The 18,171-nt window shown below is 48.5% G+C and overlaps 1 protein-coding gene across 4 annotated transcripts in view; it reads left to right on the plus strand.

Annotated features, from left to right (window-relative positions):
* The window catches only part of NALCN (sodium leak channel, non-selective), a 265,237-nt gene extending 255,588 nt beyond the window's left edge, over positions 1–9,649 (plus strand). For all 4 annotated transcript variants that reach the window (XM_031466281.2, XM_064492994.1, XM_064492995.1 and 1 more), the window contains 4 exons: positions 2,626–2,776; positions 4,097–4,246; positions 5,824–5,941; positions 8,014–9,649. In XM_031466281.2, the coding sequence (XP_031322141.2) occupies positions 2,626–2,776; positions 4,097–4,246; positions 5,824–5,941; positions 8,014–8,207 (613 nt within the window). In that variant the 3' untranslated portion in view covers positions 8,208–9,649. The remainder of the gene's footprint in view (positions 1–2,625; positions 2,777–4,096; positions 4,247–5,823; positions 5,942–8,013) is intronic.
* The last annotated feature ends 8,522 nt before the right edge of the window (positions 9,650–18,171 follow it).

Genomic DNA, 18,171 nt, shown 5'->3' on the forward strand with positions numbered 1-18,171 from the left:
CAATTAACAGGCAGGTTTGTAACCCGAAATGCCACATCCACGGAGGTTATACAGCCAGGTCAACTTCTCAGGAGCCAAGTGGCCTTTCTTACTGCCCTGTACTGACGGTGTCCCCTTGAGTGCCTCACTCGGGACCGGAGAAGCAGTGGCCGCACGTCCCCAGAGGTGCCCCTTACTGACGGAGGGACTCCTGCGGGGAGAGGGAGCAGGACCTTGGGGAGCAGGACCTCGGGGAGTTCCTTACATAGGAAGGAACTGGCCCGGGAGGGGTGGTGACCTGCTGACTTACTGGGCCTCTGTGGCTAAGCTGGAGCTGTAGTCTGACCTCCTCACTCACGAGTCTGACCCTAGGCCTGGCCCGCCCAGGGATGGTTGCCCCCAGTTGGTTGACAAATCCCATTTTCCAGACATCTCATGAGGACCCAGACAAGACCCAGGGGCAGACAGAGGCTCTGCTCCCCATTCTCTCTGAGAGGCTTCCATGTTATTGGCTAGGACTGCTCCCACCAAATACCATCCACTGAGTGGGTTGTCTCCCAGTTCTGGTTCTGGAGGCTGGAAGTGAATTCGAAGTGTGGACGAGGTTGGTTCCATCTGTGGCGGGGGCGGGGGGGGGCCTGTCCCAGGCCTCTCCCCACGTCCCGTGGTTTCCTGGCCGCCTGTGGCGTTCCTTGGCTTGTAGATGCGTTGCCCTGATCTCTGCCTCCCTCTCCACAAGGTGCTCTCCTCTGTGTGTGTGTCTGCGTCCAGATTCCCGTTATAGGGACACCAGTCGTAGTGGACTAAGGACCCTCCCTAGCCCAGTGTGACCCCACCTTAACCGGTCAAGTCTACAATGACCTATTTCCAAATAAGATCACACTTTGAGGTATTGGGGGTTTGGACCCCAAAATATCTTCTGTTGAGGGGAAGACAATTCAACCCGTAACAGCTTCTTAGACAGAGGTCCGTGGATAAAACTCAGAGGTCTGTGTTCTTGGAAGGGGAAACAGCTACATCTCTATTTTCACTGATCACCGAAATGCAGCATTTTCCTCAGTGGTGAGTGCAGGCAACAAAGCATGGTAGTGTTAATAAGACCCACGTCTTCTCACCAGTAGAAATCAGACATTTCACATCACGTTACTGCCCCGTCTGATATCTTAAAATACCCGTTATGCTCACCAGCTCTTCTGACTCAGTCATTTGACCTCAGCTAGATGCTATTATTTAATGCAATAATCGAGAAGCACTTGTGTTACTGTATCACCACCTTTTCAAAGAAAATAATTTGAGAACTGTGTTTCGAGGTAATCGGTTTCCTTTGTAACGTAGATTTTATTTTATGCTTTTAAAGCCTTGTTCTAAGAAGTGTCCCGTGAGCTGCACTGCCCAGGGGTCTGCGCCACAGAAAAAGTCAGGAACTCTCTACATTCGGGAACTATTTTCATGTTGCAAATAGTTGGCAAGTTAAATGTTGGATATAGTGTCACCAATTGCAGGAGCAGTCACGTGTACAGAGATACCATTGGGACTAGAATTTGAGAAAAAAAAAAAAAGACCAGAACAGAGGAAGGAACTGGGAGAAGTTTTCTCAAGTTATCGATTTTACCTCTGTCTGTTCACTTCTAGAAGTGGGCTAAAGGGCAGAAAAAGGTGAGGCAGGAAACACAGACGAACAGCAAAGGACGCCCTCTCTCAGAATGTCGCTCAGCCTTCTCTCCTGGTGACACATATTCTTAGGCTGAAAGTGAGGCGTCTGGACTCATCACTGTCATTACTAGTGAACGGTCAGCCTCTTGGAACAAGTTGGTGTATCCGATGTAATGGAGCCAGCGAGGGTGATGGTGGCATCCTTCACCCTTCGCTGTCCCTCTAGCCCCAGATATAAGATTCTTGATGAGGCAGGGGAAAGAGGCAGAGCGAGCTTGCAGCTGGGGTGGGGGCTGAGCGGGAACCTGGAGCCTGGGGCTGCAGCGCGGAGCACCCTGTCCCTCCTGGGCTGTGAGCACCTCAGCCCGGACACACCAGCGCCTTACTGCCCGGGGCCCCGGTGCAGCACGTCAGCTTGTTGCTTTCATTTGCCGCTGTCTGGGCCAAGGAGCCAAGCGCTGAATGGGAGCCAGCATTCCAGCCTGGCTCTGCGGCTCTCTAAGATGAATGAGGACAATCTGGGGGAGCAAGTGAGATCAACGGAGAGGGAAATGGAGCAGGGGATGCATGACCCACAGCCAAGCATACTGCGCATCACCAGTTGGAGCTGAATGTGGAGAAAGTGTAGTGAGAGCAGTCTTCCTTCTACAGGGAAAGTTCCAGAGTCTCGAGCAGCTGATAATGTAGATCAGGGCCTCGCCTGGTGGGTCTTTTGTTTCACAGACGCTTACACGGCACTTACTGCTGTAAGCACCTGACAGATAGTAGCTCACATAATCGTGTAGTAAGGTAGGTACCTTGACTCTCCCGGTTTACAGATGAGGGTGGGGAGACACGGGGCGTAAGCAGCCCAAACCCTCCGGCTGGTCAGGGGTGGCATCAGAACGTTCCATCAGGTGGATGGAGTGATGTCTCTGGGTTCTGGGATGCCTAAGCGTCTTGGTCCGGGTGCATCAGCGCTGCATCCCTGTGTGCCCCCTCTCCCAACCCCAGCATGCTCTCCTACCGGTCGGTTGACATCCGGAAAAGCCTGCAGCTGGAGGAGCTGCTTGCGAGGGAGCAGCTGGAGTACACCATCGAGGAGGAGGTGGCCAAGCAGACCATCCGCATGTGGCTGAAAAAGTGCTTAAAGCGCATCAGAGCCGTGAGTGACCCAGACCTGTTTGGGCTTTGTTTCCTCAAAGAAGGAGGAGGAGGAGGGTCAAGAGGAAAGCGCTTCTCAAGCCCCTGGATTGGATCCTTTTGTGACTAACGTTACAGCCCTTCACATACATCACCTTTATCCAGTTACAATGATTCAGACCCTAATCCTGGTCCAAATTCAGCCATACCCTCTTGAGCAGAGTCCCATAAGAAGTTGAATCACATTTTTGTAACATAGCATGAATGTTTAAAAAGCAGTTTGTGGATACTAAAGTATTTATGATCTCCATTTATGAAATACAAGTGCCAAAAATCTCTACATATCAAATGGCACCTGAATGTATAAGACAGCTTTTAAATGGCTCCTAAAATATTCCAACCAGACTATTGACAATGTTGTTTGATCTCTAATTAAAGACCACCGCTCCCCAGAGTGTATGATCTGTTTCCTGAACTATAAGCTTTAAGATTCTCTGACTCATAAATCAATGAACATACACTGTGTTGGCAGAGACCGTGTTCACAGTGGGCATTTCTATTAGGTACTTACCTTTATGAAGGCTTTTGACTTGAGCTTCACACACAGAGGAGAAAAATCCAATCAATCACTAAACGTTTATACGTAACAGATTTTTTTATCCTATTTCCCTGAACATCAACTGTGAAGCAAATCTATTGGTGGAGAAAAGGTCCCCAGAGAAATGAAACAGCCCAGCCTAGAGCAAGGCAGCCGTCAGAGCCGGCCCAGCGTAGCCCCGTCGGGTCCAGGCATCATGTCCGCCCCCCACGGGCCCTGACAGGTCACAGGCGGGCCCGCTCACCCCCAGACCACCCTGGCCTCAGTGTGTGCGCAGCAGATCGGCCCGCTGCTGGACTGACCTGCTCCAACCTGGAGCAAGGATTTCCCGCATCCACCCAAGTCTCCTGCCTCTTAAAACTTAAGAGGAAAGGGGCGATCCACATCAGCTTAGAGAAGAGCATAGAGCAAGATAAGAAGGGAAAAAAATATAAACCCACATTAATGATCTAAAAAGTCTATTTAAAATGGAACACAAGGTAGCATCCAGGAGCCTAACTATCCCCATCGTTATGCAAATAAAAGTGGGAGGGAAGGCAGTCCCTCTGCCGCTAAGCCCTCCTTTAAAGCTGTCTGATATCTAGCAGGGAAATTAGTTAAGAGTCATTATCAGGAAGCTCCTAGGACGGCACCAGGCAGGCAGGACCTCAGGAGAGGAGAGAAGAAAATGAGCTTGGAGTGGTGGGGGCAGTGGGGTGGGGGGCCGATTTTCCCGTTCCTGAAAGAACAGTCCTATTTCCATAGAAACAGCAGCAGTCCTGCAGCATCATCCACAGCCTGAGAGAGAGCCAACAGCAGGAGCTGAGCCGCTTTCTGAATCCGCCCAGTATCGAGACCACGCAGCCCAGCGAGGACCTGAACGCCAACAGCCAGGATAACAACACGCAGCCTGAGGTATGGGCAGGAGACGTCTGTCGTCCAAGGATGCTCACAAAACACAAGTTGGTGCCGTTCACACAGCCATTTCAAACAAGTGACACTGTTCCTGTTAGGAAGTTTTTTTCAGTTGGAAAAAAAGAAAAAAACTGGAACATGTTGGTCCAGTTTGTGTTTGTGTCTTTGCCATCCCTGAGTCGGTGGAGGTGATGATTTGTATGGATACTGAAAAAATAGGGAATTCCCTGAACTTAATGATCCTGTTGGTTTTTGTCTAAAGAGTTAACATCCACCTGTACGGGTTTGAGTCCAGCAGCAGCACAAGACGTGGGAGCACATGATTTGTCTGACATTCCACCCTAAGTGTTTTCTCCTCCTCACCACGTCATAGGAACTTGCAGTAAAATGAGCGAAAATGTTTGCAATGGGCCTTCAGTCTCTTAGGGAGTCAGACGCACTGAGGATTTGTCCTTCTTTAGCTGGGCATCAGAGGAGCATATGGAATTCGGGGAGGCTTAGCTGGAGGGCCTTCTGTGTACCAGGGCATAGCACTTTTCCTTTCCAGACTCAATCTGCACGTCCATAAAAAAAAAAAAAGCACAGAGCCACCAGCGTCCTGGAGAGCTCATGTGTGACAAGCAGCTGGCAGGGGTCCCGCCCTCAGTGGGGCCCAGTTTTGAATCAGCTGGAGCAGGTCCAGCGTCCTGGTGAGTAGTGACAGTCAGGGGCCGGCCACAGACACTGAAGCCTGAGGCTCCGAGGCCCAGGGGCCGTCTTGTTCCACAGCCCAGTTTGGGGTGGATTTCATGTCGTTGGCTCCCCAGCCAGTAGGAATCTGCTACTGATGGCTTGTGAAGGGACAGTCAACACAGGGGGATGTGGAGGCTTCTGTGCTGGCTCTGCCACCTGTCTGCCCCGAGGATGCTGGCACTGCCCTGCGTGTGAGGCTGGGATAAGAGCAGGATGGCCGGCAAGAAGGGGCTGGTGAGGCAGGGAAGGTGATGCTGGTTTTAGGTAAAAAAGCCCAAGAGGGGACATTGAAGACACGTGAGGACCAAGGCGCTGATAGGAAGGGGGAGGTGATGGGGAACCGGGGACGGGTGAAATGCGTGGAGATCAGGCATTTCTCCTTGACTTTAGTCTTAATTGGTGTAAGTTGTGCTCTCCTCTGGGGCCCGTCTCAGAGCTTCGTCTACTGAGAACTCTTCCGGAAGCTCTAAGTGCCGACCTCCAGGTTGGCAAGAGGATACTGTCCCCAAACCAGGCAGTTCCTGCCGCCCCACCTTCCTTCCTGGAAAACCGCCCTCCCGCGCTGGTACGCGGTGGAGGGCACGTGGCCGTGCAGTGGAGGAGTCCGGGAGGGATGGGAAAGGCACTGCCCGGAGAGTCAGGCCTCTTTTTTCCACCAGGTGCAGTGGTGACCCTTTCACTTTGCTTGACTCTCCACTTTTCCTTTCCCCATCGTGGACATGATGGGTCCAGACTGTTTTTCCAGCTTATTTTCCTTTCTCAAAATGAAATGAGGGTCCAGGCCAGTGCACAGAGGAGGAGGAGGGCACAGCGTTAAGAATCCCTGCCTGACTCTTCCCCTGCAGACCAGCAGCCAGCAGCAGCTCCTGAGCCCCACCCTGTCGGACCGAGGAGGGAGTCGGCAGGACGCGGCCGACGGGGGCAAACCCCAGAGGAAGTTCGGGCAGTGGCGCCTGCCCTCGGGTACGTACGGCAGGTCCTTTCTCCAGCGATGGAGGCGTTGTAAAGGTACCTGTACACCTTATGTGCTTCAGGTTTTGAATTTCAAACTTCAGGTCTGCATCTGAAGTTACTTACAGACAGTGAAACAATGAAAAATAGATTCCCCTCATCGGAGACCCTTCCCTCAAAATAACTGCTGTAAATAGAACGATGTAAGTCTGGGCATGAGGCAGTGGGGACATGGACAGAGGCGGTGGTCTGTCCCCACATGTGAGGCTGGGATAAGAGCAGGATGGCTGGCGAGAAGGGGCTGGTGAGGCGGGGAAGGACAGACAACGGAGGGACAGACAGGAGAGGTGACCGAGGGGAGATGCTCAGTCCTTGGTATCACTTAAAAGGATAAAAGAAAGGATGTTGTCAAAGTGTCTTCAAAGGCCCACAGGTGACCTCAGTGCCAGAAATGGTGATAATTGAAGGGACATGGTATTGGGGGCGTACTGGGCTTGAAGAGGCACTAAGCAGGAAAAAGAGCATTTTAAGGGGGTGCCAACAATGTACCAGGTGTCGTGCTATACATTTCCTTTTTCTCTTTTTCCCGCTTTTAATTTTGTGTAAAAGTTGTATATATTTAAGATGTATAAGATGATGTTTTGATAAATATTTACATCGTGAAATGATCTCTATAGTTGAGCTACTTAGCATATGCATCACTTCTCAAAGCTACCATTGTGTGTGTGTGCGCACGCGCACGTGCGCGCGTGTGGTGGGAACACTTAAAATCTACCCTTTCAGCAAACTTCAAGTACACAGTTCAGTGTTACTACCCATTGTCACCACGCTAGGTTCTCAAGAACCTATTCATCCTTTGTAACTGAAGCTTTGTACCCTTGACCAACACCCACTCATTTCCCCCACCTGCCCGTCCATGGTAACTGCCATTCTACTCTCTGCTTCGATGAATTTGACTTTCTAGATTCCATGTATAACTGAGATCCTACAGGACTTTTCTTTCTGGGTCTGACTTATTTCACTAGGCATTACACCCTCCAGGTTCATCCATGTTGTCACAAATGGTAAAATTTCCTTCTTTCTTCAGGCTGAGTAGAATTCTGTTGTATATACACCCAGGGTTCCTTATCCACTCATCTGTCGATGGACACTTAGGTTGTTTCCGTATCTTGGCTATTGTAAATAACTCTGCCACGAACATGGGAGTGCAGGTCTCTCTTCGAGATAGCGATGTTACTGCCTTCTGATGTGTACCCAGATCCAGGGACTGCTGGATCACATGGTAGTTCTGCTATGCATTTTTTCAGGTCATCTCATTTAATCTATTTAATCTCTGTTAATTCTCAGAATAGTCCAATGAGGAAACTTGTATTCTCTTCATTTTGCCATTGAGGAAACTTGGATTCAGAGGCGTGAACTTGATGTTGGTTACATCTACAGGTCACAGAAATGGGACCCAAAACTGTGACTGTTAGAATCCCAAAGCCATGTCAACAAAGTCTCCATACAAGCCGCGTTATTCAGACGCATGAGTTGGCAAGATGAATACTGCCCTGAGCAAATTTGAAATCTGTCTATGAATCACTCCTTTCTCACCGATGCTACACTTCAATCTACTTTTACTGAAAAAAAATTATTGACCCGCATCTTTCTTTCCCTCCTCTCTGCACCCCTCCCTCTCCCCTGAGTGTCTGTTACACTGTCCTTTCTTTTCCTTTGTTTTTTCCTTATAGTCGTACATACACACTAACACACACTGGTGCACACATATTTCTGTGACAATTTTATTTGCCCAAATTAGAACTTTTCGTGATTTTTTAGTTTTCGTAATTATCTCACAGTGCAAGGGGAAGCAGCATATTTTTTTCAAGTGGTTTTTTTCTAAGTTGTCCGTGAACATAATTTTAAAGTCCGTTATGCGTGTAAAGGCCCCAGTGCTCGGGCAGGTCTCACACGCGTGGTCTGTGGCTCGGGCTCGCTCGCTGAAGCCGTGGCTGTCGGGAGCATCGCGGTGCTCCAGGGACGGCTGGCGGTCGGAGAGCAAGCATGCCTCATTGCTCATGGGCCTCTTGTTGATTCCGCAGCACCCAAACCAATCAGCCACTCGGTGTCTTCAGTCAACTTACGGTTTGGAGGGCGGACCACGATGAAATCTGTCGTGTGCAAAATAAATCCCATGACGGACACCGCTTCCTGTGGCTCCGAGGTTAAGAAGTGGTGGACCCGGCAGCTGACAGTGGAGAGTGATGAAAGCGGAGACGACCTCCTGGATATTTAGATGGAAAACTGACTTCCGATAGGTCCTTTCAATGTCTGGTGAGCAGTCCATAACTGATGTATCATTTAATTCCAGCTGGTCACTGAGTGTTTTAAATGATTTTTGTCCTCCCATAGGAAGGCATTAAACTTGGCCCATCAAAGCTGTGTAAGTGATGGGTTATTCCCAGTGTTCCAGAGAAGCTGCACACTGGCACTGTTTGTAATATTAGAAGCTATAACACCACCAGATGAAGATCATTCAAAATGTCATATATTCTGTCTCCGTGAACTAAGACGTCTGTTCCGTACGCTGTTACGCGTTGTTGCCCTGAAAGAGTGCTTCAGCCCAAAGGGGCTGATCTGTTTGGTGCAGGAGCTGCAGCTCTAGTTCATGTTTTCCTCACTTCCTCTAGAAATACTTCTCTTGGGAGAGCTTATTATTTATGACTGATCTGGAAAGGTCAGCCCTGAGCTTATGCTAAAATGATAATGGTTTTACAATTTCTACTACAGATTCTGAATTTTAAAAAACAGATCCTGTTTTTCATGTTACTTTTTAAAATGTGCACAAGCTATTTTGAGATCGGAACAAGTCAATTTCTGTCCTCAGTCTCTCTGATGGAAGTGTTGCCTGTTTCCAGGAAAATGGTGTGTGTAGGTTGCAAGCAAAGAAATGGGCCCAAAGAGCTGACTGGTTTAAAAGAAACCTGGACGTCGAACACTTGAGGGACATGGTTACATAAAGACGTTGAGCTTCTTACAAAGCCTTTTAATAACCGAGTTTAGCGAAAAAGAGTAAAACTACATGATTCAGCTCACTTTAAAAAAATCTTTGCATGTGTGGTGTTATCATTGACTTCATTTCTTACCCAAGGCAGGTCTGCTTTGCCGTAAGTCAGCAAAGGCATATAAGTTGGCCCCCATTCAGATGTTCAATTCAGAATGGTGGCCCTGCTGCCATGCTCGTCTATGGAAATAATGGTTCTCTCCGGAATCTCACTCTCAACTCCCAGTTTAGGTGTCTCACAACTCAGCTGTGTTTGTTTCACACATCAGTGGCCCACCTCCTCTGGGAAGGTTAAAATGCAAAGCGGTCAGAGTGCCGTTTGTTCTCTCGTGCTGGGTCAACCAGGTAGAAGTGCATTTGGGCCTCTGTACTGTTCTTGGTTGGAGATTTGCTTCTGGAGTGATGATCTCAGAATCCGTTGACGCCACCCCCCAGGTTGCTTTATGATCTCTTTTTCTCTATTTAACGTTCTTAAACTAGCCAAATATCACATTCCTCCTGTATAACAAATGTGACATTGTGGCGACAGTCTATATAGTGTTTATATGATTAATCGTGACAGTAAGATAATAGGCAATTAAAGTCAGTGCAGCCAAGTCTTTTATTTGGTTTTATGTTCATTTTGGAGTTTACTTTTTGTACATAAGAAAATAAAATAAATATTTGTAAAAGAATTTTCTTTGCATCAGTGATCATTTCTAAACCCTTTTCTCGTGTGTGGATTTGGGGGATGGGAGGAGGGTTTGGTGGTGGGGCCACCAAGGAGCTGGCATTTTGCAAATTCTGTATTTGAATATTCCGTCCATAATTAGTTGGCAAAAGCTGTGTCCCCGATATTCATTGCAGCTCAGCTCCTAAGCCAGAATGTTCACGTTAGTGCTCGTACGGCCAAGTGAATGCCCTGTGCCTTCCAGACTCACAAGCAGCAGAAGAGGCTCTCACTCGGCCAGGGCATGGTCTGTCCTAGTGCTGCGCAGGAATGAGATGTTTTTCCTTTGGGCTCATCACATGTGAGTAATACAGCTTCATTCTCACAAAACTGCTGAGCCTGTCCTAAAACGTCTATAATTGACGTTCAGCAGAACACCACTGTTGTTCATTCCGCAGTGAAGCAAGGGGCAGAAAAGCAATGCACTTAGAGCCATAGGGCCCCGCGTCTGCAGTGAAGTGGAACAGCCACACCTTTCCTGTGGGACCTGTCTGCACGCTCCTCCCAAAGCCAGGAGGGCAGCCGGCAAGAAGATATGTGCCCCCCCCCCTTCTGGATTTTTCATCAACATATAAACAGGCCAGCTATGCAGATGGGGGAACTTCAGCCACAATGTCCCCTGGTCCTTAGGGAGGCCAGACACTGATACTAATCCTGTCATCAAGCCACCCACTGCCTGTAATTAAAGGGCGCTGTGGGTGCTGAGGGCACCAGAGAGCACAAGGGATAGAATAACTTGACACAGAGCCCCGGGGGAGCAGACCACACGTGCATTGCACAGATGGCAGTTCACGGGGACTCAAAGGGAACAGGGATGGAGGGAATGGCCAGAAAGGGCTATTCACTCTCAGTGGTGGTTCCGCGCTACAGCCGTCAGCGGGGACGGGCCGTTTGTGCCCTGCCCCAGCTGAGTAAGACAAGGGATGTAGAAGAGAAACTAGGCTTATAAAGCCTTAAGAAAAAGCAGTTTCTAAGCCAGCTGAATGATGGCCCATTTCTTTGCAGGAAGTGGCATATACCATAGGCAGGTGGTTTTCAGTGCACTGCATAGCAGTGGCACTCTCTCAAAATCTTTCCAAGGATTCCAAAATATTAACCAGGCGAAAGCTATGGAACCCCGGGTTGAAATTCTGGTGGAGGTGAGAACCCCACTCACATGGCCACATCTCACTCCTGTTTTGGATTGAGTTGCATCCTCCTGCCCCAAAAAGACGTGTTGGAATCCTAACCCCTGGTACCTGTGACCTTGGTGGGAATAGCGTCTTTGCAGATGTGATGAGTTAAGTAATAGTGAGGTTATATCAGAGTTGGGAGGGGGTGCTTAATAGAACCAGCGTCCTTAAAAGAAGACACGAGAGACACAGGGAGGAGAAAGTCACAGACTCAGAGGAAAGTCAGCCGTGTGAAGACAGAGGCAGAGACTGGAGTGATGCAGCCACCAGCAAGGAATGCCGGTGGCAATGAGACATCGCAAGAAGCAAGGAAGTCTCTTCCCCTCGAGGCACCAGGGGAAGCCTGGCCCTGCCGACTCCTTGAGTTCAGAGCCGAAACTGTGAGCTAATACATTTCTGTTGTTTTAAGCCATCCAGTTTGTAGTACTTTGATATAGTAACTCACAAACCCACTCCAGCCCCCAAAGATGGCCTGAACCATCCTAGTGTTTCAAAGAGGTGAGCCCGTTCACGTCATGTGCCTGAGATGGGCTTAGTCTCAGCTGATAAGCCACCGACCCCAAACCATTAACTAGCTGTCTAACCTCCTAACCAGAATCCCCAGTTGACCAGTTGTCAGTCAGGCCACTTTTCTGTCCACCTTAGCACGTGTCCAGCTTGAAGAGGCCTGGGTCCAGTAGAAGGGAAAAGATCTGACACTAAATCAAATTCATGTCGAACCATCCCAGTTCCTGGGTCGAGACTGTTTGCTACCTACGGCGATCACTGAGCATCTCTAACACCTACGGGCGAGCAGAAGAGTTGTGGGCTGAAGGGGTTCATATCTGGGACCAAGGAGAGGTTACTGAATAAATTTAAAAGTGAATGTAGAAAACGAAAAGTAAAGTGTGTTTTAACTATGGCAAGAGTTCGGCTTGTTTAGTACGTCAGTTACACGTGCTGAACTGAAGGTGTGAGACTCCGAGGGGAGAATGCAGATTCAGTGGTTGAATAGGTCAGGCTGGGTTAACAGAGGGGGTCGCATTTGGGGCCATCAGCACAGAGATGGTATCTAACGCCGTGACCCTGATGGATGAGGCTGTCTAAGGAGTGAACGTAGACAACAGGGGAGGTCTGAGGGTCTCTTTTAGTTTGCTGGAGCTGCCAAAACAAGACACCACAGACTAGGGGACTCACACGATAGAAATGCATTTCCTCACGGGTCTGGAGGCCAGAAGTCCAAGACCCAGGTGTCAGCAGAGGCGGTTTCCTCTGAGGCCTCTCCTGGCTGCTTCTCCCCGTGTCCTCCCGTGGTCTTCCCTGTGTGTGTGTCTGTGTCTTCATCTCCTCTTCTTATAAGGACGCCTGTCTTACTGGATTTAGATCCACTCTAATGACCTCATTTTAGCTTAGCCACCTCTTTAAAAGCCCTGTCTCCAAACACAGTCACATTCTGGGGTACTCAGTGTTAGGACTTCAACATATGAGTCTCAGGGGCACACAGTCCAGCCCATAACAGGGTCTGTCTCCCTGGCAGTGGTGCACATTAGAATTGCTTTTTGGGGACAAAAAGTGAGCCCGGAGCCTGCCTGAACCCTAACCACGACACTCATCTCTGTGTTTTCTCACTTCCTAGAAGCCTAAAAACCCAAGATCCATGTTCCCAGAATTAACAGAGGTCCACTTTTCTGAGTCAGTTTGTGGAAGGAGACAGCCACCAAAAACACCGGGACCTGAAATGCCTGCGTGCAGCTTGGAAACTCACAGCTAGAAACGTTCTTCCCCACTCAGCTGACTTCAGCAACTTACTCTCGTGTGCTATCAGTGCCACACTACTAACTCCAAAAAGTACATCTAGACCTCACCCTCACTAGGATGGCCGCTGTCAAAACACAAAACAAGAAAATAGCAAGTACTGGTAGGATGCAGAGAGGCCGGACCCTTGTGCACTGTTGGTGAGAATGTGAAGTAGTGCAGCCTCTATGGGGAGCAGCAGTTCCTCCAAAAATTAAAAATAGAATTATCAACACTTAACAATTAAAACCAGCATGACCGCTTCCAGGTACGTATCCAAAATAATCAAATGCAGGGTCTCAGATATTTTTTACAGCCCTGTTTATAGCAGCACTGTTCACAATAGGCAAAGGTGGAAGCAACCCAAGTGTCCACTGATGGATGGATAAATAAAATGCACATGTACATGGTGAAATATTATTCAGTCTTAAAAAGGAAGGAAATTTTGATACATGTAACAACATGGATAAACCCTGAGGGCATTATGCTAAGTGAAATGAGCCTGTAACCAAAAGACAAACACTGTACGATTCCACTTACACGAGGTTATCAAGAGATGCAAAATTCATAGAAACAGAAAGCAGAGTGGTGGTTTCCAGGGGTTCGGGGAGGGGCAGTTGTTCAGTGGGTGCAGAGTTTCAGTTTTGCGGAATGAAAATGTCCTGAAGACTGCTTGCACAGCAATGTGAACATACTTAACGCTGCCGAACTGTACACTTGAAATGATTAAAATAGTAAATTAGATGTTAAATGCCTTTTATCAAAATTAAATTTTTTTTCATTCTTAATACACCCTGTCATCTGATCCCAAAAGCTAGTGGCCAAATTGAAATAGCAAAACAATTCCAAAGCCACACTTAAATCATGCTTCCACATCTGTTTGCTTTCTGTCTTTGACCAGGATACCTGGTTTAAATTCAGTAGTTTCTTATCTTCCTCAATGCTGTATGTCACTCATTTAAAATTTAAAAATCTTAAAAACCTCCCTGTAGTATTCCTAGTAAGCATTCAAATCCCGTTTGCACGTGCAGAGGCCCAGCATCACCGCGCACTGAATTCATGTGTTCATTTGTTGTGACCGTGCCAACCCTAACGTTAAACACAAGGCTACGTGCGCCAAAGGGCTTGAGAAACCCGTCAGGCCCCACGGGTGCGTACAGCCTCGGCCTCCTCTGTCTTAGTCGGTCTGAGGAGCCTTAGGACAGTTGTCTTGGGATTCGACTCCAGGCACCGCCTTTTCTTTCAGAGTCTGCACTTCCCCTTAGAAACATCGTGGAGAGCCCTACCCAGGAAACACTGAAAGCACAACAACAGAACAGTCAACTAGGGACCATCAGGCTGGCAGCGGGTCGATGACATGCCCCGCGTAGCCCAGGGAGAGCCGTCACAGTGGACTCGGCTCTCTACCCTGGGGCCAGGGGACACTCCGCAGTGGGCTCCCCCAGGTACGGAGGATAGAAAGGCCTCCTGTCTTGTCTGAGCCAAGAGTAAAGACAGCAGAAAGGAGTCCGAACTCTCTTGATGCCTTTCGTGGGACTCACAGACTTGGTTCCCCAAATCATCCCTTCCTGACCTCTGTGCAGGGCTCCAAGCGGCCCCACTCCGGGGACCCGCCTTTGCCTCAGTCACGCCTCTCACTCCACCGTGGCCATCAGCAGCTGCAGAGGACGCCGTATTTCTGTCTTCTACCAACTGAACTTCATAGCCAAACCCATGGAGAATTTCGAATCGGGTGTTGTAGTCAATCCATTGACTCCTTTTTCAGGGCAATGAAAAGGGGCCTTGCTGAGGGCCAGATCAAGAGATAATTGGGAATTTTGCAAAGCCCTAACAAGCACAGCCTGAAGGTCCTGGCTGTGTTCTCACTTCCCCAGCCACCTCATGCCAACATGTCACACCTCCAGCCCTGTTTGTCTCATCCAGGGGTCTCCCAGCCCAGGCAGGGTCTTCATGCCCCTCTGCAATTGCCTCACACCCTGGGCTGACTGTTAATTAGATGCCTCATTTCTTGGCGTGTGTAGGGCTTTGAGCCATCTGCTTATTGATCACGTCCTGCAGAATATATTGGGTTTTAAGGAATCTGGCCACAAAAGCAGGTAATGTTGCACCTGGCTCATTGAGAAGGTTTCTCCAGAGCCAGCTTGAGGGTGTGCAGTGTGGGGTGACCTGTAGCCACATGTGCGAATCAAGAAGCTGCAGAAACATTGGCTGCCAAGTTCATAGATTATTATCATTACAAAGCAATATGACAATGAAATTCAGGACTTCTACATGAAATCCTCTCACTATATACTTGGTGTTGCAGAAAAGACAAATGTATGAAGTGGGCCAACAAGTACACAGTTACAGAGACCACTACCCAAGTATTAGAGAGCCCACTGACTGCTTTTTAGGCAGCCTTGAACTTGCCTCTCCAGCCCTGATCACGTGTCTGAATCCTCCACGAGACCACAAAGCCTTGAGGGCAAGGCTGGCTGACCTGTCCATCTCTGTAGCTCCAGCAGCTCTACACAGCACGTTGGCACGTGTGTGGTTCTCAGTCCTGCTCTTTAAGTCAAACACAATAGAATTGCTTTGGATTTTTTTTTTAACTCACTTCCAAATAAGAAAGTCTGATATCCCTGGTGTTTATCCCACACAAAACATCAACCACAGGCAAGATTTCTCATTTTTCCATCCTGAATTCCTGTTCCCTTCCTCCCTTTACGTCACCTCTTTGTGGTGCACGGACAGCTTGTTCTTGGGTTAAGGTCAGACACCAGTGGAAACAAAGCAACATAAATCTAGAGCACAAGAGGTTTGAGATGGCTCTTCTGTTCTTGCAAAAGAGCTTTATTCCAGAGACTCCTACTGGGTACACTGTGGCAGGAGCACAGAGAGGGAGCCATGCGAACCAAGCCTGGGACAAGCAAAGCCTGGGGTCGGGGCCACACGATTCAACCACCCACCCCTGGCAGGTGTGACAGACCACGTGGGTGACCAAGGCTGGGGGACGGGAGGACATCTGTGATCCTTAGCCTGTGACCCGTCAGTTAGAAGCCAAATCCTGACTTAGGTAAGGAGGGACTTAGGTAAGGAGGTGGGGTAAGGTGGGATGCATGGACGGGGTGGTTAGAGCTGAGCAGGAAATGTCTTTCCCTGAGCTCAGTCTTAAGAAGCACTTCCCACATCCCCATTTGGCTCAGGCTTAGAGTCGGGTGAAGTTCAGGGGTCTGCAGGAAGGAAAGAAAGCTGATCAAAGTCTGACCCTGTCAAGTCAGCAGATATTTCGTCTCAACCAGTCAAACGGTCAGCTCATCATGTATGAGGCAAAAAACAGGACCGGGAGGGTCTGTGTCTGGCCTGGTCGTGGGGAAACCAGGGGCACCCTATCCAACTCGTGGGGGAAGGATGCTCTCTGAGTAAGCGGTTTTCTGGAGCACAGGGCAGGTTTCCCACAAGCGACTTCACCTCCCAGGGCTTCTCTTTTCTCTTCTGTGAAAACAAATTAGAATGATACCTGCCTTACCTGCCTCTCACTGAGCCTGGGGGAGTCCCAGGCGATGTGCATGTGTCCTACGGCCTGTAAAGTACATGTGGAAAATCCGCTATTGTCAGCTCTGATGACAGATGCTCAGCTCTGTGTTCACAGTGGGTTTCAGAGATCACCCTCACTGCCACCGATGGGCAGGATTTTCCCCCTGAGCCCATTCCCAGTCTGTAAATTGTAGAATCTCACAGAAGGCATTGCCTAACACGCAGTGGTAGATAAAGCAAGCACTTGTGGGAGCTCCTCGCAGATCGGAGTTCTTAAAACCCTTTCTTCAAAGGTTCTTGGTGGCTCCATCAGAACTTCGGACCACTGTCCTTCAGAGGTCAGAGCTGGAGCCCCGAGCAGCAGGTGTCCCATCTGCACGGCTGCGGGGAAGATGTGAATAACACTTCGGTCAGCAAACCAGATAAAGATGCCTGGGGAGCAAAGCTTTCTTCCAAACCCAGGGAGCAAAATCAACGTCCCCGGAAGGGAGAGGAGGGCAATCTATAGGAAAGGGAAATGAGTGATACGTAAGGCAATTTTTTCCCCTCAAGCAATTGACTCAGTAGAGAGTGGAACCTAAAACCCTCTGGTTGGAAAGGTGAAGACGGAACAGGGGATAACCAGCTGGCTCTCCTATCGACCAGCCATGGCTCACACACCGCTGCTGGGGTCTCGGCCTGTTCTTTGTTTGCTTCTGTTTTTCTGATTTATAAGAGTCGAGCTGACACGAAGCTCCCAAACATGGCGCATCAAGTTTAGATTTGGAACGAACGCTGTGTCAGTTTATGGAGTCTCCTCCCTGCTATGAAGAAAACCCAAACTGTTATAGGACAGTGTTTGCATCTAATTTCATGAATGAATGCCCCAAATTGTTTTTCACAGGTTCTTGAGCTTCCATTTGTAACCTTCAGGGGCAGTTTCATCAGAAATATTCTAAAGAAAAGATCCATTTTATGCCTTTGTTTAAATGATTGCAATGAAGGCGCCTATGACCCTCCCTGAATGTTCAGACCTAGAATGTTAAGTCTAAATTATTCTTCCACTGCTATTCTATTCTTGATGGAGGGGACCTGCCTTAATCACCTTTGCATGTCTTAGTTACAAGGCAAGGGTACTTGTTCCCTCTGATAATGACACCTGCATCACCATCAGTCACATGGATGACTAACCACTCTGGCCCACCTTCTGTTTCTCCATCCACATCCTCATTCTTCTTACAACCGATTCTCCCTCAGATACATGGTTGGAAAAGACCAGATGTTCTCAAATCCATCTGAAGAGCACAGAACAACAGACTGACTCCTCCAGCCCCTCATTTTCCTTGTGAGCCCACAGTGGAACATGGAACTGATGGGCAGGCAGTGCCTCCTGTCAAACATGCTAGAAATGTTCTCTTAGGAAAGACTGTATTGAAAATGACAGACTGGATGTTGACTGTCGTTACCAGCATTTACTCTTAAAATAACCCACGTCCTGAAAAACAAAGGGGTAAAGCCCACATCTAAACGGAGGTAATGAAAGAGTTCCATGTTTATAACCTGTGCGTGTTGATCACTCCACATCTCTTCAAATCATCTGAATGTAGTAGCATCAGACGGTGGCCAAGGGAACAATGCAATTTTTCTTTGATTTGTTTGTTCACCAAACAGGAGCCCTTGGGGTTAATCTTTCTCTTGCTTTCCTTGATCTTCCAAGATCTAAAGGCTTTTAATAAAATTGACCTGACTATGGCCTGATTCCTTTTATAATTTGTTTAAATCCCAGACTGCACCCTAGATTTCCTTGCATCTATAAATGATGACAAGGAAACAGGCCAGGATACCATTGAATTCCTAGCCTTTTTTATTTGAACAAATGATTCATTATTCTTGAATCATAAAGTAAGTTCTGAACTGTCAGTGTAACAATAGTTTCTCACTAGATACAACTTTTGCCCCAAGAGGAGAGGAAAAATGATTAAATTATTTGGCGATCAGGTGAGAGAGATTCTATATGCCAGCATCCTAGCTGGCCCTGCCAGGAAAA

Source organism: Camelus dromedarius, chromosome 13, assembly GCF_036321535.1.
Source record: "Camelus dromedarius isolate mCamDro1 chromosome 13, mCamDro1.pat, whole genome shotgun sequence".
Classification (NCBI taxonomy): Eukaryota; Metazoa; Chordata; class Mammalia; order Artiodactyla; family Camelidae; genus Camelus; species Camelus dromedarius.